The 26,516-nt window shown below is 37.8% G+C and overlaps 1 protein-coding gene across 1 annotated transcript; it reads left to right on the plus strand.

The window, feature by feature from the left end:
- On the plus strand, positions 1 to 26,358 carry LOC113839591 (plasminogen). Its single transcript, XM_038176902.2, has 19 exons — positions 1 to 158; positions 2,887 to 3,022; positions 5,463 to 5,569; positions 11,012 to 11,126; positions 11,960 to 12,099; positions 12,686 to 12,806; positions 12,929 to 13,047; positions 13,812 to 13,974; positions 14,561 to 14,691; positions 15,454 to 15,619; positions 16,402 to 16,568; positions 17,452 to 17,600; positions 19,476 to 19,569; positions 21,077 to 21,197; positions 21,988 to 22,062; positions 22,432 to 22,572; positions 23,747 to 23,853; positions 24,790 to 24,935; positions 26,078 to 26,358. The coding sequence occupies exons 1-19, from the start codon at positions 110 to 112 to the stop codon at positions 26,237 to 26,239; spliced, it is 2,409 nt and encodes an 802-aa protein (XP_038032830.1). The 5' UTR covers positions 1 to 109; the 3' UTR covers positions 26,240 to 26,358.
- Positions 26,359 to 26,516: the final 158 nt, after the last annotated feature.

Below are 26,516 nucleotides of genomic sequence, written 5' to 3' on the forward strand. Positions count from 1 at the left end.
AACCTAATCTGCCTGCCCTGTTTGTTTGATGCCGCCTCACTCCAGTGCAAGTCAATAAAACTTTGTGCACTGACACACACAACTTCCAGCACCCTCCAGCTGGGCCAAAATGGGAATTAGCAAAGCTGCTTTGCTCTTTCTTCTTGTGCTCGGCTCAGGTAAGAGTCCTTTGCCTTCCACTTGCATGGGTGAGACTGGGGCCAAATGCTTTCAAGCTCCATGTTGTGAAGACGGGTCCCCAAATCCATGTGTCACCACTTACCTGGATGAGGGTGGGTTTGGGGCTTACTGGCCAGCAAGAATTGCTGTTGAACAAAGCAAGAGCTGCGGTTGCTCTGGTGTGTTTGTTAGAGACATGAGAAGAGCGACAGCCTTGGTGTGTGCATGGGAACAAATGGCAAGCATTTGCCAACATGCCAAATGGCCAGAAATGGTGGTACCTTTGGCAAGGACATGTGTTTTTCATGTGTAATTGGAAAATATAAAAGGGGTCACAATTAGAAAAGTGTATGAATAGGTTTTAGCAACTAGAAATATTAGAGGCAAGTCCCAGCATTAAAAATTCTAGATAATGTTTAATATTAAGAATAATCATCTTTAAATTCTAGTTTCCAAACTGAGTTTTTCAAAAACACCCTAATTCAAATCAAATACACTTCTCAAATAAGTAAGAATTATATAAGGAGGTAGAAAATATAGGATTTTTACTTTTGTTTACAATACTCTATTTCTGCTTGCAAGTCTTTCATTGAATAGCTATAAATATTTGCATTTCTGAAAAAGGCAGTAATATGTCTTTGTTACACTGAAAAAATCCATAGACTTTGGGAAAGTGGTAGCAAGAAAATGTATCACGTTTTTACTGTAGTTGCATGTAGTTTCATTGTTTTCTTAAAGTGTTATGCCCTTCCTAACAAGTTATGACACAATCAATATTGTTAAAAAATCAAATGCTGTAAATATTATGATAATGTTATGTCAAAGAGTCAACAGAACAGAATTAAGGTTGCAAGGAGGCTACACCATAGAGGGAATTCTTCGATTCTTCACTTGAATCTCTTGATGTTGTGGAAAGCATTACAGCACCACTGTGACATTTTATTTTTTTTAATTCAGGTTAATGTTTTCATTCACAATTGACTTCATCTAAATGTCATTTTTGTTTTGAAATATCTAGTGGAATCTGTGAGTCCTGTGCCTGTCATGTGAATTTTTATTGTATCCTTTTCCACTTTATCTTCATTTTATTTTTAACTATGCTTTTCTTTCATGCACACTGTTAAACTGTCATCACTTAGGGCCACTCTGTCCCATAGCATACATGCAGAAAAAAAACATCTAGTAACCTCTCTGGATTTACAGTGGTATGAGAGGAAGTATAGTCTAGCTCTTATATCCATGTTATCAACTCTACATTGTAGATGCAAATTTATCAGATAGAGCAATACTCAACTGCAGGCACTCAGTTGAAGGGATTTAACTGTACCAGGACTCATGCCAGCCTGTTTCACACTACAGAAGAACATTTCTTAGGGAAGGGTGAAGTAGTTACCTGAAAGAAATTTCCTCAGTATCAAAGACATAACTAAATAGCCATGCAAAGTCTCTTGATCAGAGGCTATAGGTCTGAGTTGAAGGAGGCTGCCTTCTCCCCATCCTGCTGCCATTGGGCAATGGCTCAGAAGGAAAAGGGTTAGAAGAAGATGAAGAAAGAAGTCCCTCTTTAGCATGTCTGTCACTTATGAGGGGGAAGCCATGATTCGTAGCCTGTATGCCTTTTGTTCTGCAACTGTGTAAATCAGAATGCAGAACAGTGGACAGAGCAGGACGGGGGTGTGCTGCAAAGACCATGGGCCAAATGTCTGTTTGGGGTTGAAACCATGCAGAATGGATAACTGCCAGAGCCAAATGTTTGTCAGTAGAATCATAGAATCATATGCTCATCCAATAAAGAAACTAAAAAAATCACAAGACTCCTGCAACTCCATGTCCCTGCAGCTGTGAGTCATGAAAGTCATAGTCTGGTCAACTATATCTAAGCATTCAGAAATTGCATAGCTGCAATAGGAAACAAACAAACAATAACAACAACAACAGAAGCACTAAATGTCAAACTCCTTTACAAGAGGATTTTATTTGAGCATTTTTGGTGTTCATTGGTTCACACAAGACTACCTTTTAGTGTCACATATATGGATCACGCAGCTGTAGCTCAGAAGCTGTAAGATTAATTTATTTACTGGTTTATTGTCCTGTGTTCTTTCATTGCAATAGAGGGCAACATCTGCTACCTTAATAATTAGGTAAGATCAAATACAGACTTATTTTTTAAAAAATGATAAACTGAACATGACTACAGTGATAACACCAAAATGATGGCTCATTTCTTGCAAGAGAATTTTAACAGATATAAATATGGTGTGACTAATAAAACTGAAATGGTCCTATATGGGTAGAGATCAGCAACGGACAACAGTTTCATATCTTTCCTGAGTCCCACTTCTACACTTTCTCCAAAGTATGGACAACCAATATATTCTTTATGTCTCTGAAAACACACTACTTTTTTTCATTTTTCTTTGTTCTCTTCACTTTATACATTAGGTTTGTGTTACTTTTAATGAGTTTTAGAATGACACAAAGCACTGTTCAAGCCACATCTCTGTCTTGCTTTCCACTGGGTTTTCAGTGACACCACCCTTTACCATACCATGCAAGAAAAGCCTTTATAAATTAATTAATCAGCTAATGTCACCATTAACTGATTTCTTACTGTAACTAAATGATGATGTTGCTCACCAAGGTGACAAAGAATTTAACATGGAGGTTTGAAATTAATCATTTCTGCACTCACATTCTTACCTCTTTCTCTCTTTTTCCTTTTAGTGCAAGGAAGCATACTAGACAGCTATGTGAGAACAGAGGGAGCTTGGCTGCTTAACACAAAAAAGCAGACTTATAAGACAAATACTATAGAAGAATGTGCGGAGCAGTGTGAAACTGAAACTAAATTCACTTGCAGGTAATTTCTGCTGGTTCCTATATATATGTTTCAGATGGTGGAAACATGCACATGTACAGATGATGGAGTAGTCTGCTTTATCTATTGACTAAACTTCAGAAAAATATCCCAGGAACATGTTCTTCTGAGGTTTGTTGGAAAACCAGAAAGCATATAGAAAGTTAATGCCTGAGAGACACGGATGAAGACAGAGAACAATTAAGAAAATTATGTCAGATTTTTACTGGAAAATATTATTATCTCTTAATGTATAGCTTCAGATGCTGAAAACCAGCTTGACATAGTTTCATTAGTACTCTTACACTCCTTTTGCAGTAGAGTCATAAGTAATTGCTTGGGAATCTATGGTAGCAATAATCACATTGCTCATGTTCATTGCGTTACGTATTATCTTGAAGACATGTCCATTATTCTGAATTTTACATTTTTTGGACTTGGGTAACTTCTATTTACTGTGAGAAGGGGACAGGCATCTAAAACTAAGTCATTTTTCTGGCCAAGCACTCTCTCTGTATTTGCATTTAACAAGGCCCAGGGGATTAGGAAGGATGAAAGATGTTAACCAGTCTATACAACCAGCTTTTGCCCAGGATCCTGTCTTAGCAGAGCCTCTTGCTTTGAGCCTAAGGCTTCTGAGCCTTCCAGACCTCAGCTTCAGGAGCCCATTCATTTTATCTCAGCTGTAAAGAAGGCAACTGGAGTAATGAGGAAAGAAAACCGTGACTGCAGTGAGAGGCTGTCCTCCCATGTGAGGCAGGGAGGTTTTCTCTTCTAATCATCATGAGTCCTTGATCTACCACTTTTGCAGGATATCTTTTTGAACTCAGAATATTGACTGTCTGCAGCACTCTTTCCAGCACTTGATTCTTTTTCAGGTTTTTATCAGGCAGGGATACCCTGGTGCTGACTGCTTTATGTATTTTATAACTTTGTGTTTTGAATCTGAAAAAGGTGAGGACCTGACAGTAAAAGGGAAAATGATGCTTATTTTAAAGAGATATAATAACCCTAAAGGATGACAGAGGTTTGCTGACAGCATAAAGTATCACTTACTCCCTTTGATCTGACTCCCCTCTCTGAAAACTACACAGAGAAAGCAAATCTTCAGTAGTACTTATCCCAGACAGGTAGGAATGAAGGCAGAGAGGATGAGAGTCTATGTTAAGATTATATATTTACAATTTGTAAGGAGTTATTGCTCCCTTTTGGGCTCAATATCATTCCTTATCTTCTACCTCAGGTCCTTAGCCTCTACCTCAGGTCCATCACATGACAGTGGAGTGACTTTAGGATGTTTTGTCCTTGCATCCCTGATTAATTGTGAGATCTCTTAAGATCAGTAGAGAACAGGCTCTATCTGGCAGCGAAGAATCTGGGGGACGAAAGGTAGATGTTAAGCAGAATTTCAAGACCAGGCCAGCACAGTCATCTCAGTGCTTCAGACCAATGAATGTAGGCCAATACTTCAGTCTTCTACTTCTGCCTTAGCTGACTGTTGGACCATGCTTGTAAGATCCAACCCTAATGTAAATTTAGCGTTACTGAGAGCTTGGTTTGGATCAGGGGGAAGAACTGAGTTCACTTTTGACCTAGAACAACCAGTACTTCTCAGAGAATTCACGGACTCAGCAGAAAGTTCAGATGTGATCACTCCTCTGGGAAGCGGCTGTGCGAACTGAGAAGTACAGGCACACCTGGACCATGCCGGTTGATCTCGGTGCTACAGAGCAGTTTTGTCATTGTTTAATTTCCTAGAGTAGACCTGCCTGCTTAATGCCATGTTTCGATTGCTCTTCATTGGTTCAGAAAAGTCAACAATAGAAATTACTTAGCCTCCCAAGAGTTTTCCTTGGATACAGTTGTAAAGGTTACACCATCCCCTCTAGTTTTGCAGACTTAACAGCCTTGACACTTACTGAACAAATAGCTGTGTTTTCCAAAGTGCTTACATTGCTTCAAGTAATGATGACCTAAAACATTTATCACAAGGTAATTTTTGGTGTTGGTTTGTTGTGTTTCACCTGTTCCTTGGTAACTGCTGAATACTGTAGAATATTCCGCTTCTTGAATGAACACGAATATTTTTGAAACAAGGTCAAGGTCCTTTGTGCATGTATCCTCTTTGACATGTTCTCTGGCATTTCTGGCACATTATAAATGTTGTTGGGATTTTTTGTTTTGTTTTGTTTTACCCTAGGCATGATTTCGTCATATAGCTCCATTTCAACCTGACTTTGATATGGAGACTCAGAAGTCAAATCACCACTGAAAATGGGAGCTGGGATACTAAGTGATTTGTGAAACAGTGGCTGGATCTTAAATGTTGCTGAAGTGCCGTGCTTCCAAAATTATAACTGAATACTAGAAAGGGTGTTCAGGAAAATAATGCACACATTCAATTGCTGTTTCTTACTTTGCTCTCTCCTCTTAATTTCAATAGGGCCTTCTTATTCACCAGTAAAGACCAACAGTGTTTAACATTGGCTGAGAACACCAAAACATCAGTGATATTCAGAAGAACAAATGCAGTTCTTTATGAAAAAAGACGTAAGTTTACATTTTGATATTATTTCTCTGAGATATCCTTTTGAGTTAGACTAACATAGTGTTATTGTAGCTAGGACCACATCCTCACTGGGTCACACAAAGTGGGTAGATCAGCACTCATCTAATACTAGGTTTCTGGAACGTTGCTGGAAAAGCAAATGCCAGCTTTTTTTTCCCAGATTAGTGCTCCAGCAACTTCCCTCTTCCCTAAATTCTGGGGATCCACAGGACACAAAAAAACACTGTTGCTCTGAGAACACAGATAGCGCTAGAAGTAAAGGAGGTGCATAAGGGTCCCTTCTCTCCTTTTAAACCTGCCACTAACCCATCTTCTCTGCCATTACCATCTTCTCTGTCTCTGCCAAGGGTACTAGGAAGAGCTACTTTTGCTGGCAATGATTTATAAGACAGACCTTTGCCCAGTGGAAAACTGGCAGAAACTACCAAATAATTTCATATGCATCTCTAAAGTAATCATAGTTTACCTCAGGGGTACTCAAATCAATTTTATTTTGGTTTCATTTGTTCTCAGAATTATTCATGTGTATGATTTAATTAATTGATGTGGTGGTATTTTGGATTCTCCTTTTGTATGTGTTTTGTTTTTTGGTTTTTTGGATTTTTTTTGTGCGGGAGGCAGTTTAGTCATAGATTTATTTATTTATTTATTTTGTCTAAAGTTCATTTGATTTCCTATTCTATCTGGCAAATAGTAAGTCTACCTTTAAGAAATGGAACCTATCCAATTTTTAATCATCTCTTTAAAAAATCTATCACCTTATGCCACAGGCAGACAAATGATTGGGTTCTAAGACTATTTTTGACTTATATAATCAAGCACTGATCTCTTGCTATATAGCGGGAAGAAGGAATGTATTTCATTTTTAATGTAATGTAAGTTTTATTGTATCATTCTCTGACTTAATAATGCACCAAAAATAACCTTACCGATCAACCAGACGTGAGATAATCAGCTAACCTTTTAATAGAATCAGTGATGCCCTCTGTTAAGTGACTTTGTCATCATTGCATTTCACCATTTTTCAATTTGTAACTTTTAAGAAAATCTATTAATACATTTGAGAATGTTCAGAAATTGGAAACTCTAGTAGGTAACATAGATATGGCCTCCTTCAACAAAGACAAGAAATGAACTGGTCTCTCAGGTGGTACAAATCATCCAGTAGTCTCAGAAAGCCAGTTTCTTAGCAAAAGTCAAGACTCACAATAACTAGACTGTAAATACCAGTTCGCTCCATAAAACTGCATTCTTACTCCTCTGTTGACTTGCAAAGCCTCAAAAAATAAGGTAATGTTATGTGATTAGCTCACATAAGATTTTACACGCTCATTTAATAACTTTATCTGGGTTGCAACTGAGCATCCAAATGAAATTTAATTCAGATATGGTGCATATAAGTTTTCACAGGAGGGTGGGAAAGCTTTGGACCACATTGCCCAGAGAGGCTGTGGAGCCTCCACCCCTACAGATATTGACTGCACAAAGCTCTCAGCAGCCTCATCCAGCTAAGAAGCTGAATGGAGGTTTGGGCCAAAACCTATGAGGGTCCTTTTCAGGCTAATATTTTACATATAAAAATACACATCTGTGTATTTTTTCTTGTTTTTATAATCTTTGAGGAGACGTTTGATTTTTTCTCTGACTTTAATGTCAACTCATAATTCAGTTTTGACTGCTCAGGGAGAACTCCCAGAACTAGTATATTTAATATATTTAGTAGAATTACTGTAATTAAAAAAATAGCAAATGTAATATTCAATTGCCTTTATTAACTCACTGCCTGGTTTGAAAATCTTTAACATTTTAAATGGTCAGATTAATACAGGAATTATTTTTTTCTGGCAGAGAATTTATTTTTACCCATCTGCAATAACTAGTGATAAAGCTCTGAAGCCCATAGACAGTTTCCCTTTTTGTATATATAACTGATAGCTAATTTAATGTTTTGAACATAAGATGTTTTTATTATAGCCATAAACTGGTGGGAATTTCCCTGAACCATATTTACTAAACAATCTGCTGCAGTTCCTATTGTAGAATGGAAGCAGAATGGATCTATCGTCAAGTAAGAAAATTCAAAAATCTGAACAAATATCTTACTTCGAGATATTCTGTAGTGATTTTGTTTCAGTACTGTGATCAGAAGACTGTTATTCCGGCTTATCCTATCATTTTTGAGACATCATTTGGATTCACTGGCATTAGAACCTGGATGACAGTCCTGCAATATTCAAAGATAATCTGTTATGGTATCCTTCTGTGATAATAGGCATGGATTTTAGTTTCTTGAAAAAGAGAACAACTGCAGCAGTAGAGATGTAAAAAAAACTGCAGTTTTACTGACCTGGAATGTCAAAAAATTGCACATCTACCTACAGAAAGCAAAAAATGTGCTTCATTTCAGTTGTTCTCTTTTCTGGTTTATGAGTTTTTGGTTACTGTTGGGGACATCTCCAAGATTCATACAAAGCATAAGAAAGTCCTGACTATGCATATATATATGCATGTCTGTGTATATACACATAAGTACAGTAAAGCTGTAGGAAAAGCTGTGAAACATCCTTCTTTGGATAGTTTTGAGATATCAGACCGTATGTTAATGTAGCCCTTAGTGTGTATGTGTCAGATGGTTTCTCTGTTGCTCATCTCTTCATTCCAGAGGGTCTTAATTATGTGTCCATTCTAATGATAACATCATTTTAATCGGCTGTGATGGAACACAAAGGAAAATGTAGTTTTTACCTAGGCAGACCATATCACTGTCCCTAGGACCTGCTACCATCCAAGTACTTCAAGGAAATTCCTATCACATGCCCAGATATTCTTGCAATACAACTTCTGAAGCCTTTATTATTATTATTATTATTATTATTATTATTATTATTATTATTATTATTATTATTATTATTATTATTATTATTATTATTATTGTAATTATCATCATCATCATGCTTATATTATTAATAAATATATTAATATTTATTAAAATAATAATTATAGTACTAATAATAATGATAATAATATAAAAATAATCACAGAATTTACAGAATCATTTTTCCTATGGCATGTGGTATATAGAACAGGAATTTAACCTTCTCTGGGTTATAGAAAGGGTAATTAAAAAAAACTAGAATTAAATCTAGTGTTTGGGGATTGCTATGCACATACCTGTTTGTAAATAGTTAACCCAAGGGAACATGGGTTGAGTTTGGGGATCAAAGTTAGTTATTTGTCATCAGACAGAAAGAAACCTAAAGGTTATATAAACGGTCAAAAGTTTATGCAAACAGAAAGAGTCAGTGTTTGACTGATTCAATGTTCAGTTATTCAGGTTTTTAATGTTAATTTATTGCAAAACTGTTTGAGGGTTCCAAATGGCTTCCAGCTACAGTTTCTAGAATAAACTTGCCCATATATATACATTGAAGTGAAGATAGGCCTAAAGGTAGCCTCATAAATCTAGTTCTAAACTACCTGTCAGCCCACAGAAGATCTGGAACTATTTTCAGATTCAAGTGTCAGTTCTTTTTGTTAAGGAAGATCAGTGTAAAATGACAGTCTTTCTGTAGGTGTATGCTAATCTTGTGCTTGTACATCAGCTTTGGTGTAACAAATGATGAGAAAAGCTGTTGCAAAACCGGATCTCCACAAATATCTGATTTGGATGTTGCTTAAAGACACTGAGACAAGCCAGGTCACAACCTAAAAGAGAAGTTGCTTTATTGCAGCTAGAAGGGAGGAACTGGCTGATGAAACTTACCCTGTGCATAGTAAAATGTTGATGGGGGGGAGATGTGAAGAATGCTGAAGTTCCTGGGTGGGGAGGGGAAGAAAATAAAATAATAATAATAATAAAAAAATAGGTTGTTGTTTCAATTCAATCTGTATTTTTAAAGTAAAAATACTTTATGAAGCCCGTCTTTACCAAACAAATAAGTGGCTAACAAAAATTATTAATTTCATCTGCTAATAAACACAAAAGGTAATTTCACTAAGAAAGATTTGGGAATCTCATGGCCAGCATGTTTGGACTTTGGGGAAGTTGAGGTGGGGGGGTGGAGGGGAGGAAGGGTTATTGATAGATTTTACCATTTAACCTTTACTAGCTGTTTGAGAAGAGAACAAAGTTGACATCATTCTCAATTCAGAGACAGTGAATGTGCAAGCCCTGAGACTGCACGAGTCTGCACTGTAGACCAGGCTTGAAACAGATACTTTCTATGACACATTTTTTAATACATTAATTTTAATGATGGGTTCTGCACAGAATACAGTTTGGAAAAATTGTGCACTAATCAGTGTTATGGAAAATTAATGAGAGTTTGAAGCTCTGCTTTGTTATGGGTGCCCGATATTTCTCACCCACTGTTTTGCATTTTTTCCCCATACCGTCACTGAGGATATTTTTTCACTATAGACTGTGAGGCTTTTTGGGAAGTTTTCTTTCATGTTAGGTCTTGTTAACAGCATGACCCTGTCAACATTTGCACTAATGCAGCTGTGCAGATGCTGTGACAAAGCCTTGGGAAAAAAAGATGCAGTGGGGAGCCAGGAATACCTGAATTCAGTATTGCTGCTGACCCATGCCATGTAACCCACTGCTTTGGGCAGAGAATCTATTGAGTTTCCTGCTTCATTCTCCAAGCTGGAGGACATACTGCCTGGCAGAGACTCTCCCTAAACTGCAGAGGCAGAAGCTCCAAGGGATCTTGCAGACATCTAAGTTCGTTCTGCTGTGGCAGAGCCACCACTTGCATGGCAACTCTCATGTCACAGCCATCAGCTCGTTGCTCGGAAAGATGGCTGTTCAGATCCCCCAGGGAGATCTTAAAGGCTGCAGTGGATTTGTGGTTGCTCCCTCCTCCTTCCAGCAAAAAAGTGACAACCTCGTGGTTTCAGGTCTAATTTTATGTAAAGGTTAATAATTTAAAAGAATTTAATGTTTTCAAGGATACCAATGCAAACATCAGGCTCATGTCAACATTAATACTCCCCTTGACTATTATAATGACAGGGTTTCATTACTAATCCTTTCTCTACTTTTTCTTTTTTCTTTTCTTTTCTTTTCTTTTCTTTTCTTTTCTTTTCTTTTCTTTTCTTTTCTTTTCTTTTCTTTTCTTTTCTTTTCTTTTCTTTTCTTTTCTTTTCTTTTCTTTTCTTTTCTTTTTTTCTTTTCTTTTCTTTTCTTTTCAAGTGACTACTAAGTTTTGAAAGCTAAGGGTACAAAAACATATATAATTTGCACTTTCAACCAACTACCTGTTTTATCTTGTATTTTATCTTGAATTTGAGCATAATATAACAAATTAATTAAATCTCATTCGTGACATGGTGAACTTTAATGAAAAAATTGATTCTGTATATGCTGAATTCCAATGGACATGTGATGATACCGATTAATTGTGCATGTGTCATTTCAGTTTATCTTCTAGAATGCAAGGAGGGAAAAGGGGTGAATTACAGAGGAACAGAAGCCAAAACTCAGAAGGGTGTGCTGTGCCAGAAGTGGGCTGACAGTATACCCCATAAACCTAAGTATGGCCTTTTCATATTTGTATTTTCGTGTTTTTCTGAAATGTTGCTAAGCCATTTATATGTGCTGAGTAGTCTTATAAGCAATGCATTTGGTGTTCAAGTTTTTATAAAATAATTTCCTACAATAATTTCCTTCTTTAATCTGAATTGGAACGCAGACACCTGCAATTGGGGCTGCATGATCAAAGTTGACTTCTTCAGTCTTGTCAGTTGCGTTTAATTTTGTAGTCATTACATGAGTAAAATGATAGACAGGAAAGCTGTTGGTTCTTCTGAAATAAGAATTTTTCATTAATCTCAGCAGAGCAACTTCTTCTCCTGGCTGAAGGTATAAAAAGAAACAGAATACATCATTCTATCAGTGAATCCATAGACAATGAACAAGGCAGTATTTATTGTTTTTAATGAAAAACAACCAACCAACCAGGTTTACTTAGCAACTACCTAGTGACATAGCATAGCATTCAGGTCAGAGAGAGCTCTCACATTTCAGCAAAGTACTTCTCATAGAATCTCCTGGGAAGGTGTGCCAAAGGAGACTTTTCTCTGTGTATTAAAAAGTACCTTGGCTGAGCAAAAATTATTGGAAACTGGATAGCTGGAGCGAATGCAAGTATTAAAGACTTTTCAGGCTTTAGAAACAACAGATTTCCTGAATTCTACAGCTATGGAACTGGTAACCCTTCAGTTAAGGCACTCGGTAGCTGTTAGGAGACTTCTAATGAATGACGTCTTCATAATGGTCATCAGATGCAGATTTCATGTCTAGAGTCCTCGGATAAACAATTGGGATATTTGTCTTATTCTCTAATCCCATTTTAATTCTTTTTCAGTTACACACCTGAAAAATACCCTAATGCAGGCCTGGAAGAAAATTACTGCAGAAACCCTGATAATGATGAAAAGGGACCCTGGTGTTACACAACAGATCCTAATACCAGATTTGATTACTGTAACATCCCAGAGTGTGAAGGTCAGGATATGTATACAAATTTTTACCCCTTTTTGGAAGATGCGTTCAAGACTGTGAAGTTATTCTCATACTTTTAATTTTAATTGATGATTCGTTCCAAATTTGAGGTTAGTTCAGTTTTTAGTAAAGTTAGTAAAGTTTTTCAACAGCAACCACAAAGATATCAAAAGACTCCCAAAACAGCTATACAAATGATTTTTACTTAGGCAAAAGAATGGTATAAAAATATGTTCTTATATCTTAATCCTAGAATTGAACCAAATGATGGTTACTAATGCAAAAGTCAACAAAACATTATAGGAGCAAGGCACAGATTTTCAATTATAGCTCAGTCGTTCTAATAATTCATCTATTTTAAGAACTATAGTCTGTAATGTATTTTTAAACAGAATACTCTAAAAGTAATCAATTAATTGAAGTCAACTCACCTAGAAAACGTAGCTTTTACTTTGCAAAAAAAGGCTGACTTTCAGCCATGGGTTCTGATTAGACTCTTGATTGTCAAGTGAGGTGAGTGTGAATGTTTATGGATCAGTTCACAGGAATTTTCTGTTTCTCTTGTCTTCATTCTGCCTTGTTCCTACAGTGGAGTGCATGCACTGCAGTGGAGAAAACTATCAAGGAGTAGTTTCAACAACAGCATCTGGACTTGAGTGCCAGCGCTGGGACTCCCAGCAACCTCACTCTCACGGATACCTCCCTGAAAAGTGAGTCAGACTCTGTGATGAGAAGTTTATCATCGAGGTGGCCTGAAGACCACTCTGCCCCAGACAGGCTAATTAATGCAGCTAGCCATTAGTGACTTTATTTATTTTTTTTTCCTGTTCAGTTTTCCAGAGAAAAACCTGAAGATGAATTATTGCCGTAATCCTGATGGTGAACCCCGGCCCTGGTGTTTCACTACCAGCCCGAATAAACGCTGGGAATTTTGTAACATTCCTCGTTGCAGTGAGTCTGACTTACAGAGTTCTAGACACGAATACATCTCGACACCTTCTGTTCAGGGTGGTGTAAAGAGCTAGAACAAACAGAAGAGCCACGCCCCACCCTACCCCACAAAAAAAAAAAAAGAGGAAAGAATTAGAAACACTAACTTTTACCTCAAAAGAAACAGGAAAGTAAGAAAAAAAAATAATAGAAAGAAATTACCTTGAAATGAGCCTCTGATAGCTCTTTTGAGTGTAAAGATTTCTGTCACAGATATTCCTTCTGTGTTCCCTTTTTGATGGTATTTTCATTCTTTCCGAAAAACTTCTATGTTTATTGTGTTTGTTTGTTTTTCACTTCTGGTTCAATTTCCTTTTCCCCTGAAGGCCTGGCCTTGCCACCATACTGGTGGCTTCTCACCAGACATCATCCTTGTCGCCCCTAACTCTCACCAGTTAGTGTACACCTCTTTTATGTTTGCATCAACACCTATATCTGATGTGCCACTTTCACCCCAGTTTTCTTCACAATATTACCATTTGCTCACTTTCCAGTCGTGTTCTGATGGGGCTGCTAACACTTCGTTGTGCTGTTTCCTGACTACAGCTAAGGGACCATGTGGCTGCTTGTGAAAATGTTAAAATTAAAGACAAAGAAGATAAGAAAATATTTGTAGATATTTTCTGTACATTTTGGACTTCCCAAACATTTTGGTCTTTAAACCTTATCTGCCAGGAAAGCTATAAATCTGACCTAGTAAAACTCTGTGTTTAACTCTGCAATAGCAACACCCCCACCAGAACCTGCACCAGGACGTCAGTGCCTATCAGGAAGAGGAGAAGACTATCGAGGCACGATATCTGTTACTGAATCAGGAAATACCTGTCAGCACTGGAGCTCTCAGTCTCCTCACAGACATGCCCGCACTCCTGAAAACTATCCCTGCAAGTAAGTGAAACCTCTCCTGTATTCGCTGCCCGTGAGAAGTATCAAGGCGCAGAATGACTTCATTTTTCTTCAACTGTGTTGCAGTCTTCAAGCTACACCAGTGCCAATCATCTTTTCAGTTGTTTTTTCACACATTTTCCTATTTTTATTCACTACTTGGTTTCGGGTACTAGCATGTCCTCTTCTGACTTTAAAGATCTGCTTGATTATCTTTTTCCCTCTTCAGTTCATCCTTTTACTGTATTGTTGCTTGAGCAAGACTATGTAAAGTAAGAAAGTAACTATTACTTGCTTATGACTAGATACTTTTACTCTATGTTTCTGCTGCACTGTTCTTGGCCTCAAAGTGTTACACGAAGTACAAGCCTCAAATCATCTACTCATCCAGCAGGTGTCTGATTTAGCACATCCAAAACATCAGTGCACTGCAATTATTCATCTAGTAAATGGCATCAGTAAATGCTTATAGCAGTTACCCAGATGTAGATACAGCAGTAAACTGGGCAGCAATATACATTCCCTCCTTGTTCATAACCTTTATCAGGCTTCCATGAGCGGCTTTTCTTAGCCATGTTTTCTGTTTCAGGAATTTAGAGGAAAACTACTGTAGAAACCCTGATGGTGAGAAGATGCCATGGTGTTACACCACCAACAGAACTGCTCGGTGGGAATACTGCACCATTCCCTCCTGTGATGGAGTAGAGCAAGACACTGCTGGTAAGAACAATGGGAGACATCTGAAGTAGGGAAGTGTTGTTGAGTTTTATTGCAAAAAACCTTAGGTGGCCCTCTGCTGAGTTGTATCTTTGCTATAACTCTCAGTAATGTTACCTAGTAGTTGAATTCCTGAGCCCGGTGTGGAGTCTGGGCTAGTATGTTCAGTCTGATGGAGAAGTGCAGAGAAAGTACTAAGCCACCTACTGACCCAACTTGGGAAAAATTACAGTAACAGAGGTATTTGTCTTTTACCAGAGGGTTGTTCACTCCACTTCTAAATTTTAAATGTTCCATGGAAAAATTAATTATCTTTACATGCAAGTTCATTACAAATTGAGTTCAAAGCAAAACCTAAGGCAATTTATAAGCACTGTACCTAGGCTTCATTAGAAATAATCAAAAGGATATTCTCCTTACAGAAAGTAGGCTTATTTCATGTGCAAATGTATGGTAGTCACAGACATTCCCCTAGTCTGCAGAAATCTTGATCCACATGTGAATATTTTGATTCTTAGCTGAAATAAATATGCATGTGTGACGGTATAATTGATGTACAAGTGCTTTAAATCTAGCATATCATGAAATTTCACAAACATTTTAAAGTCTTTTTGATCTACAGTTTGAGAAAGATTTTGTTACAAGGAGCATGCTGTGGCAGTCAGTGAAGTATTCTGGCTTGCTGTCTTCTGTTGGCTTTCTGTGTTCACATATAAATATCCAAGTATAAAGATTCAAGAGAAGCGTTTCTGTTATTCACTACAGCTGTTGACGGGCCTGAGCAAGCTCAAGTTACTGAGGAGTGCTATCGAGGCAATGGTGTGAGTTATCGTGGCACAACGTCTTTCACTGTCACAGGAAAGAAATGTCAGGCCTGGAACTCAATGTCACCACACCGTCACAATAAAACGTCAGACCGGTTCCCAAATGCGTATGTGTATTTCCCATTTCCATGTTTCCTTCACGAATGACCATTCATAAACATATTTTTGTTTTTAGCACCTCTTAACAACAGTGATTTTAAAGTTGGCAAGGGAGCATACTTGATAAAAATTCCTTCCTTTCTTTCTTTCTTTTTTTTTTTTTTAATATGGAAAGATTATCTTTTAATATCATCTTGAAACAAAACACAGTTGTTACTATTATGCTTTAGACTGTTAACTGTTTCTATATTGCTTTTAAACAAATTAAAAATTTTCATAAACTTTTCCTTATAGTGAAACAAACCATTTCTATACATTAGTTTATTCCTGAATTTAAGTTTTTGCTTCCTAGTCTGCAGTTCATTAGAGTTTTGTGGAACGGATGAGTGAATTTCTTATTCCTAACACTTAGTATTTATTTATTTTGAAATTTAAAAAGATATGTCTTCCTAAAATCTATTACTATATTTAGAAAAGCAAAAAGAATTAGAACTTTAATATACATACCTGCATTTACTTATCTGGATTTGTAAACAGTATTAGTAGTATATGCCTTCAACAGTGAATAAGTACTTGTCATAATTAAATTTTCTTTCATAATTAAATTTTAATTTCAAAATTATTTTCTTTTTTCTTGATTTCCTTATGCTGGAAATAAGATATCTGGTCGACATTGTACATGATAAAAGATATGCACTATCTCTGTTCCAGTCCTGCTTTCTTAAATATTCTTTCAAGTTCTTCTCAGACCTGTGGCATGGATGGGCATATGATATGCTTGCATTTGTAGGGACCTGAGGCAGAATTATTGCAGAAACCCAGATGCTGATAGCCGGCCGTGGTGCTACACCACTGACCCAGGTGTGAGATGGGAGTACTGCAACCTGAAGAAGTGTGATGACAATTTACAAATCACTCTACCGAAACCTCCTCAGACAACTCTGGAACCAGATCCTGGTGAGAATAATTTCTGCTCCTCTCAGGAATAACAGAAAAAAACAAGTTGCTTTTTATGCAAAAGTCATAGAATTTAGTGAGAATGAAAGAGAATTCTAAATAATTACAGAATTTAATATAATACCTCATCCACTCTCATCACTTAATGAACTTTCTTGTAGAATTTTATAGGATAGTTTCTGTATTCAATTTTAGATTAATATAGGATCTTTCATCTGTGATATCAGGCAATATTGAAAACACAAGGAAACAAATGGCTGGTAGTCTATACATTCTGGTGGGAGGTCTGCTAGCAGTGACAACAAATATGGAGGTCATGGCATTTTGCTGGAAACTGTTCCAAGAAGATCTTTTCCTGTGCCATATCTCCAGGGCTCCATTTCCTACCAGACGACAGCTAGCCTTTTGAATTCAGTTCAGATACAATTTTGCTGTATCCAGCTTTCTTTTTTTTATTCTGTCCTGTTTTTCAGGTTGAAAACTAGTAATTTTGGATGACTATGTATTACTGCCTTTTATGTACTGTAAAACATGGTGATGAACAGGTATCAGTACCTATAAGGAAAAGACTTCATGAGCGCATGGCCTTTGTGGTCCCGGCTTCTGGAGTCAGAAGGGGTCACTGAATCTAAGCTTCTTTGATTTATAGCTTTCATAATCATGAAGAAAGCTTTTCAAATGCAAGCAAATTAAAATATGACTGCTAGAGACCATTGACACTACTTTGTCCTCCTTTCCATGTACACATATTAAGTAGGACATATAAGTCCTAATAACATTTCTTCAAATTTATTTCTGCTACACCACCATCAAGAATGGATGTGGCACAATAGCTCACAGCTGACAATCATAACAGTCATTTCCTTTTCCTTTTTCTTCACAGAATGCATTAATGGAAATGGTAAAGATTACCGTGGCACAGTAGCGAAAACTGCAAGGGGCAGGACTTGTCAAGATTGGAGATCTCAGAGACCACACAGCCATGACTATTTCACTCCCTTGACTCATCCAGAAGCAGGCCTGGAACACAATGTAAGCAGCTGCTCATTTAATACTTGCTCTCATTGATCTTTTCCTCCTTTTCATGGCCCCTGAGCAAGCATTTCATGCCAGGTCTTTGTAAATTGATTTGTTTTCCTCAGTTCAATCCAAGAACCTGATCACGTTAATTCATGTTGACATGATCAGTCTGTTCTTCATCGGAGCACATAGAGATCCCAGCAGCAACACCAAATGCTTTTGAAGCGTAGTCAAAGGGCTTCAGATCAGCATTTGCTTCTTGCCACTGCTGAGGACTATCTGGAGTTGGTCTGTGGGCAGTACCTCTGCCTCCTCTGCCAAAAATATACACCAGGGTCATAGGTTTCAGTGTCAAGAGTGACAGGTGAGATGTGGGGGGTTCAGTGTTCAGTCCAAGTTCCTTGAGATATATACATGATGGATTGCAGCCCTAAACCTTTACTAATTCCCTCCCCCTACAAAGCCCTCCAACTTCTGCTGAAGCCCATCATGCAAGGATATACATGCTTCTGACCCATTCTGTAACTCATTTTCCATCTCTAAACTTTATCTCTAGTCTTAACATGTGTACCCATTAAAAGATTTTATGTTTCCAGCTGTATGTTTCCAGCTTGTAACATCCCACATACAATGCTTGTCCAGTTTGTGGCTAGCTGTGAATGTGACATAAAGAGTTTGCTTGATTCTGCCAGCTTGATTTTTTTTTTTCCAGGTACATGGCTTTAGAGCTTGTTTTAGCCGTTTCTCTGATAGCGTCACATAGCCTCTATTGAATTCCAGCTCAGACTAGGGGAATGCTCTATGAAAATCTGCTCACCTGCAGATCCTCAATCTGGCACTTGCATACAGTAATTAGTAGGGACTCTTGTAGAAGGGAAGCAATTATCCTCTCCTTTTTTCTAAGGCATGGGTTATAATTCAAGAGTATAGTTTCTTCTATAACTAGAAAAGTACCTGGTAGAATTTCTTAAATAAAGAGGAGACTACAATGGGAAATCAGAGTCCAGGAGCTCAAACTGTTTTCTTTTCTTGTTTCTAACTTCTGTGGGCAATGTGGCAGTCTGTCTCTGTCTATACCCCATCTCCCCTTCTGTCTGCATTACTTACTGAATGCTAGCTCTAGGCAGGGCACAGAGGGTGAAGATGTTCTGGAAGACCAGGACTGTGTTAAGCCTGTAGGAGTGAAATGCTACTGCAGGGCTGAGTGGTCTTGCTTTCTGTCTTTTAGGGTGGTCAATAAAGGCATGTGCAGATGGTGGGATTTGATTTGAGATGACACTGCCTAAATTTGCATGCTTCCATGTGAGAGCTTGCAACTGTATGACGTATCTGCTGATGGAGATTAGTCAGCACAGCCTGTGAACCCTACACAGTAATTCAGCTAACCCAAAACCCTACGTGTGTGGGTGAACACTACACCCCTGCCCCTGGGACTCATAGGCAACACTAAGTTGTGCAAGATCACCTTACACAATACCTACTTACCCCACAATCATGAAAACAGAGTGGGTGTGAAAAGACCTCAGAGCTGACACTGCTGTTCCTGCTAACTACAATGGAAGTAGGAGTAGACAATTTAGTGCTTCAGAAAACCTCTAGGTCGAGATCTCCTACATTTCTTGAGAGGTCAGAAATCCAAGCTTGCTCTAGAGAAGCTTGCTGCCAGGAGACAGTTGAAGAGATTTTGTTTTTACTATCTTTTTTAAAACTCACACAGAAAACAGAAAAATTACACTTTTTTTTTTTTTTTTAATGAAATAGAAACCATTTATCAGGAAGGAATTGAAATTTTTTTCCCAAATTTAATTTGATTTTATTCTGAAACATGCATTAGATTTTTTTTCTTCCTCTTCTTCTTAATAGCTGTATCTTCATTCTTTGTTACAGTATTGCAGGAATCCTGATGGAGATGTGAATGGACCTTGGTGCTACACAACAGACCCAAGAAAAGCCTGGGAATACTGTGACATTCCCAAGTGCCGTAATTATTCCTTTAAAGACTAGTGTCTCTCTTTCTTATATGACCATCTTTTATGACCTCTGGAGAGCATTCAGTGATTAATCTGAAAGACTATTCTAAGACAGTGAAATAGCTTTAGAAAGATTAAGGCTGTGGGGAAGTAATGCTTGAAACTAGTGTCTGAATTCTTAAGAGTAGTGCTTACTCCTCAGAAACCCCAAGCAGAGCACAAGATTTTCCTGGAGCACACTGAAGCCCATGGGGGTTTTCCCAGGTATTTCAAAGTGTGGCTGTCCTGCAGAAATTGTCCCTGCTCCTTCTTGGTCACCTGGCACAACTGAGTCATAAGATGTGTGTGGCCAGGCTGAACAAGGGATACTCTTATCTCAGCAAAATTTTTGCATCCCCTGCTCATGTGACTCTGGTTCTGACCTGGATGTAAAACAGATTGTCCCTCTTCTGGCCCCCAGTATTTAACCAAATTCCCTTGTCTTGTTCACTATTAATAAAGCAGTTCAGAACTCTGAATGAGGTGGTGTAACAATGTAGATAGTCATAATGTTTTATGGCATTTTGATTTCAAATCCTTTCATGTCCATCACAACAAAAGCCAGGCCAGGAAATAGTTCCCACTCAAAACAAGGGTGATTTTCTTGATGCTTTATCCTCTCAGCTGCAAGCAATAGAAAATATGCTTATATGTTTATGCACCTCTGATCAAGACCCCAAAACGGAACAAACAAGAATAAGATGCTCTATAATTTGCACATAGCGTAACTATAAAAGTACTACTGCCTTGAAAGTGTTGGGCTGGGACTTGTAGGGGAAAAAATGCATTTTCAAGTGATTATTGTCTTCATTTGAGGATCCAGTTTCTTTTTAAAGTACTTTTTTTTTGTTGTTCACTTAAAAAGCAGAGGAAACATGCTTTTGCCTTCAGCTTCGTTATTTAGTTCCTTTTGCTGACAAAAACAAATCTATATGCCATGTTGTTAAGAGTCAGTTTTCCATGACTAAATAAAATCTGCCATTTTTGAATAGTTCCAAGACATCTGAAGCCTAGCATGAGAGTGGACAGATTTTTTTTTTCCACAGAGACAGGGATTGAATTTCATGTGCTGTACCACTAAGATTAGTTTGAATACAGCTGGCTCTGCAGCTTTTGCATTGCTGTCATTTGTAAGAATACATTTAAAGATGTTGGGAGAATGTATTTCTTCTTTCTCTTTTCTTTTTCCCTCCACTCCTTTTTTTTTTTTTTTTTTCTACCTCACTGGAGTTTTAATCATGTATTTTGCTAAAAACCAAGAAGCATATGAGGAAAAAAAAAAAAACAGACTTTTTTAAGCATGGCAGGTGAAGGTAACCTAACAAAACATAGATGGTATGTAGTATATAACTGCCTGCAGATCAAAACCTGAAGAGATAAGTATAAGAGGTTCAACTTCCAGTTTTCTGAGTGCAGAGTGAATACATATAGCAAATACTCCAAAGTTCCTCATAGGGATTTTTTTTTCTTATTCTGTAGCTCCTGCTCAGTATGAGTGTGGGAAATCCAAGGTCAAACAAAAGTTGTGTGCTCAAAGGATTGTTGCTGGGTGTATTTCACATCCTCACTCCTGGCCCTGGCAAATCAGTCTCCGGACAAGGTATGGCCATTCACCATTACACTAGACTTTACAATCAAGAAACTTTTGCATCTCACAGGATGTTATTGTACATGGTTGCAACACTCTAAGGGAAAACTTAATTTGCATTTAAAAACTGTAGAAGGCTTAAATGCCTCTAAACTGAAAGTTGAAAATAAACTTTATTAGGCTATTCATTTATTCTAAATTAGGTTGTTTGATAATCTTTTAGAAGGTAATTTAGAAAACCCAGAATACTCTTACTTTATGACAAATACCTATAGAATAGGCACAATTGCTAATTTGAAAAATGCTGTTATTTCACTAAAAGGAAGAAAGAAGTTAAATCTGTTATTATGTCCTGCTGTAGAGTCAGTATCCTACACGGAGAGGAAACAATTTAAATTAATAGCTACTACAGATCTTGTTTAGGAATCAAGGCCAGTTCCAAAGCTTTCTGACTGGGATCAGAGCTGGATAAAAGCCGTGATCTCTAAAAAAGTATACATCTGTGTGCATAAGGCTTTCCACTAATAAAAACGCTGGTTAATAATAATAATAATAATAATAATAATAATAATAATAATAATAATAATAATTAATAATAATAATGTTTTTGTAAAAATGTCTACACAACACTACTGTCCTTGTAAGAAATATTGTTCAAGGAAAGTTAAGTGTTTGATTCCTAATAAAAATGCAGAATAAGAGCTTCAGTTTGTAAAGGCTGTGCTAGAAGGGTTAACTGATGAACTGCAGTGATGTGCAATTGACTTGCCCACCTTAAACCTTAATTTCTGCTGTATTACAGTTTTGGCCTGCATTTCTGTGGGGGAACTCTGATAGATCCACAGTGGGTTCTTACTGCTGCTCACTGCCTAGAAAAGTAAGTATCCATCGTAATCTGCATCAGAATTCAATAATATGAGATAAAAAATAAGAGGAGAAACAAAATGGGCCCAATAACCAACCTGAGCTGTCTCTCTACTCAGCTTGCACATACAAGAATTGGGCCAAGGCTATTCGTCATTCATTAAAGCAGAGTTTTGACTGAAAAACAAGGAGTGAGAAGTGATAAATTTCTCCAGCAAGGTTTGATTTTGTAGGCCATAATAAAGGATTACAAAACTAAGCTTATGCCAAAGCTGGCTTTACTTTTCTTCTTTTGATAGCAGAAGGTGCCCAACAATGTCATAAGAGTTCTACTTCCTGGGTGTGCATTCATCAGCTCATTGTGTGCAATCATTTCCAATAGGTCATCACGGCCATCTGCATATAAAGTATATCTTGGATTACACAGAGAAAGAGCATCGGAGTCATCAGTGCAGAAAATAGATGTTGAGAAATTGTTCAAGGAACCACACAGAGTGGACATTGCTCTACTAAAACTGAAGAGGTATCATTTCACCTGAAGTGTTCCTTCATTCTGACAGGACAGTTTTGGTGTGCCTCTATTTTGACTAAATAGTGGTTGGTTGGGGGTGTCATTGAAATGTATATTTCTTTACATGCTGTGGCCCTCTCTTTTTTCCCTTTCTGCAGAAACTCCAGTGGAAAGCAGGGTGATTCAGCTGCAGGGCTTCAGAAAGGGAAGGGGCTGCTTTGGGAGGGGAGGGTGACTAGGGATGGTGACACAGGCTGGCAATGTGCTTGGTGCCAGCCATTGTGAGGCAAGGTGGAGGCAGCAGAGTAGATGGAGGTTGTGCCTAGAAGAGCTTTCACTGCATGTCTCTCCCTACACACTTCTACTTTGGTAAGGTAATGAGGATTGAAATCTGCAATGTTAATATGAGTGAACCCATACTTTTTCCATGATAGAGTGAGGGGATTTTTTCCAGTAGTTGTCCTCTGTGCAGGCAAGTAGTATGAACTTTTGATACAATACCTTTGGTTGGCCCTGCTTGCATATGTTTCCATTGGTATGAAACTCTCTCCAACATGCTGTGCAATCAAGAGGCATACACCTATACAGCTACAAGCTGATATGAATATGTTGTGCTTGTACTTTTATTTCCAGGGGTGTAATGCAAATCCAAAACATAGCACAATTAATGTGGCTTCTTAATGGAGCCTAGCTAAGAAGCTGCACCCAAAGGTAAGTCAGGTGGACTCGGACTCTGCTTTATGCTAACAGTGTCCAGTTTGAAAGTGACTTATAAATGGTCAGAGTGGATGGAGAGCAAAGTTATCTAGGCTTTGCAATCTGTTCATTAGCCTACGTAGACACATTCTCTTGGATTTATTTTTTGTTTGTTTGTTTGTTTTTAATGTCTGAAGTTAACTGTTCTCCATTTCAAATCTTTTCCTTTTGTGTATCATGTTCTGTGGGATTATAGCCTAAAATAAAGGTGGTTTTGCACTTCGGAAAAAAAAAAAAAAAAAAAAAAAAAAAAAAAAAAAAACCACCACCACCACCACCACCAAAAAACACTTACCTGAAGCTTAGGATTTCAAGGGAAAAAAAAAAAAAAGGCTGACTGTATAAAATCTCTTTAGAAAACTGAAGGTACTATGAAGGATAAATGCTTTAATGATTGCTCCTGAATGAGTGTTTTGTTTGTTTCTTTCAGCCCAGCAATCATCAATAATCATGTAATCCCAGTTTGCTTGCCTAAAGAAAATTCTGTGTTAGGAGGAAGAGAGGAGTGCTATGTGACAGGTTGGGGAGATACAAAAGGTGAGACAGAATTAACACACCTAAAAGCTCCATTTTTGGAGCTGGGTATAGATTTGTGTCCAAAATACATTCACTGTGTGCCAAAAACACTCAAAAAAGAGCTTGTGAGTGTCCATATTTTCCAACCTAGATGATTCTGTAATTCTATGATGCTTCATCACAATTCATCAGGTACTGCTTTTCTTTCCAATGTCTCCTGATTTAGATTCTCCTAAATCACTCAGACTGATGTAAATTGAAACTCCCTAAACAAGTACTAAAAGAGGAGAAACAGACCTAAGGACATATTTACTCTTATTTCTAAGTCCGCTGTGCTTTTCCTCAAAGTGTTCTTTTACACAGTCAGAAGGAAAGTTTTTCTAGATTTAGGCTATTTCTTAATCACATGAAGTCAGTTTGCTCGTTCTCTCCAGTAATTTTTCTCCCAACCAGCCTTGTTCAGAAGGTCTCACTCAAATATAAACATGCTCACATTGTCACACCTCCTACTTTGTCTTGTCTGAGAAGAGCATCTTATCTTCTCTGCCTCCTTGCTTCTGCCTGTCATGCCATTTTCAATTGCCTACTTCCTACCTGCTTTCTTCCACAGAGAGAAATTCTCAGATACTGACAAATAAAATGGCTTGGGAATGACTCCCTCAAATATTGTGGGTACTGAATCCATATGGATTTACTGTTGGAACAGTAAGGGCAAGCAGTGCAATGTGGATTTTGGTGGGTGGTAAAGGATTATGTGCCATGATTCTGATAACACTTACTGATTTTGGAATCACTCTATGTTATACATGGAAAGTACGTGCATAGTGCACAAATGCTACACTTATTTTACTGCTTATTCCTATCACAATGTTGTTTTGCAGAGATGCTCATTTACCTTTGTCATTCATCGTGCTGTTTTTTTATTATTATTTTAATATATATTGTTCATTTGCAAAGGAACTGGTGGTGATGGCTACTTAAAAGAAACTGGTTTCCCTGTAATTGAGAATAAAATATGCAACCGCCCTGAATTTTTGAATGGGAAAGTCAAAAGTCATGAACTGTGTGCTGGGAATATTCATGGAGGTACAGATAGCTGCCAGGTAAGAAATTCTATGAGTATCAGTTTTTATTGTAAATGTTTTCAGATCAGATAGCCTTCTGTTCCTTAGAGGCTTAAAAATAGCTTCAGGATGTTGCCACACCACCTGGTTTAAGAGCTGAAAAATGCATGTGGATTCTATTCTTTCCTTGCTCCTTCATATGCTGCTAGGAAGCAGGGCAGGTAATTTTTCAGATACTTCTGAACTACAAAGCAAATGGAAATACATGGCAGCCTGAGCCAGGTGTATGGAAACCAGCCTGGAATGACTAACGGTCTGATATTTTTCCAGACCACTTTGTTTGTCTCAGTTAGACTATCTCCAATACTATAGCTAAGTTAACAATCCAAGTCATCCCAGTTAGCATTAAAGGATCAGTAGAGTGGAGTCTGCCATTCAGGCATACCAAAGGCCAAAGGAACAACTAGTTACCAAGCATCAATGCCTGTGCAAGTCACTCCATGCGAAGCAATTTTCATGCTGAACTTTCCTTTTGCTGAAAAGGAAGAATATGGTTGGCAATAGCTCATAATATCTCACAAGCACAGCATGAAGGCTTCTCTGGAATTCTGTTTTGAAATTTAGTTCTTCGGTTTATTTAAATGCATGAAAAGGCTTAGAAATGGTTAACATACTGAATAAAACTGGAGACTTTTCTTCCCTGAAAAGGTAGAGATGACTCTGGAAAGAAGTCCAAAACCAGCAGATTGCCTGCCTCAGTAGGCAAGTCAACACCACTGCCAACACAGCACAGCTACCCTATTCACAAGTACAGTGATGGTCAAGCAAGCCATTGAGGGATGTGCATTCACATCTTAATAGCTATGTCTTGAATGCATGCACTCACTTGGTCTCTGACCATGAAGCTGTAAACAGCTCAGAGAACAGACTGAGGAAGGAAGCACAGATTAACAGTTACTAAGGGCAGTAAGATTCCTGATGTTGACATTTATTTGACTAGAAGAGTTGACAAGAAGAGATAACTTTACAGTATCTGTTGGAAAGCTCCTTTCTGTTTAAAGCTCCAGTGCTTTCTTATAACATGTGAAGACCTCTCATGCAAGAGATATTTCTGTGCCTCCTGTAAGAGTGCCATGCTTTGCACACTGGTCTTTCATTCTGTTCTTTCTCACTCTGTTTAGGGGGACAGTGGAGGACCTCTAGTGTGTCTGGACCAAGATAAATTTGTCCAACATGGAGTCACTTCTTGGGGCCTTGGCTGTGCCCAACCCATGAAACCTGGAGTTTATGTTCGAGTTTCTAATTATATTCCTTGGATTAGGAGTGTAATGGAAAACAACTGATACTGGGTATGGACTGCCCTCTCCTGGAAAGCAGTATGCACATTAGAAATTACAAGATTCCAAGTGCAATATTAAAGCTACAATCATTCCTTAAAAAAAAAAAAAAAAAGTAAAATAAATATGATCATCCATTTAAAATTGATACAAGTTAATGTTTATTGCCAAGAAACCCAACTGATGGTGTGTTACCCTCCTTCTGTATATTCTGTATATTCTGTGGTTTGCTATGTCTGACAATAGACCTACCCACCTTTGAAATACTTGTCAAAAAAACAAC

Source organism: Anas platyrhynchos, chromosome 3, assembly GCF_047663525.1.
Source record: "Anas platyrhynchos isolate ZD024472 breed Pekin duck chromosome 3, IASCAAS_PekinDuck_T2T, whole genome shotgun sequence".
In the NCBI taxonomy this organism is placed as follows: domain Eukaryota; kingdom Metazoa; phylum Chordata; class Aves; order Anseriformes; family Anatidae; genus Anas; species Anas platyrhynchos.

Excerpts from the sequence above, each read along its gene's own strand:
- LOC113839591 (XM_038176902.2), top strand. The coding sequence starts at position 110 with ATGGGAATTAGCAAAGCTGCTTTGCTCTTTCTTCTTGTGCTCGGCTCA. Across the intron at positions 12,807-12,928 it reads CACGGATACCTCCCTGAAAA|TTTTCCAGAGAAAAACCTGA; the intron begins GTGAGTCAGACT and ends TTTCCTGTTCAG. Across the intron at positions 24,936-26,077 it reads GAGGTACAGATAGCTGCCAG|GGGGACAGTGGAGGACCTCT; the intron begins GTAAGAAATTCT and ends CACTCTGTTTAG.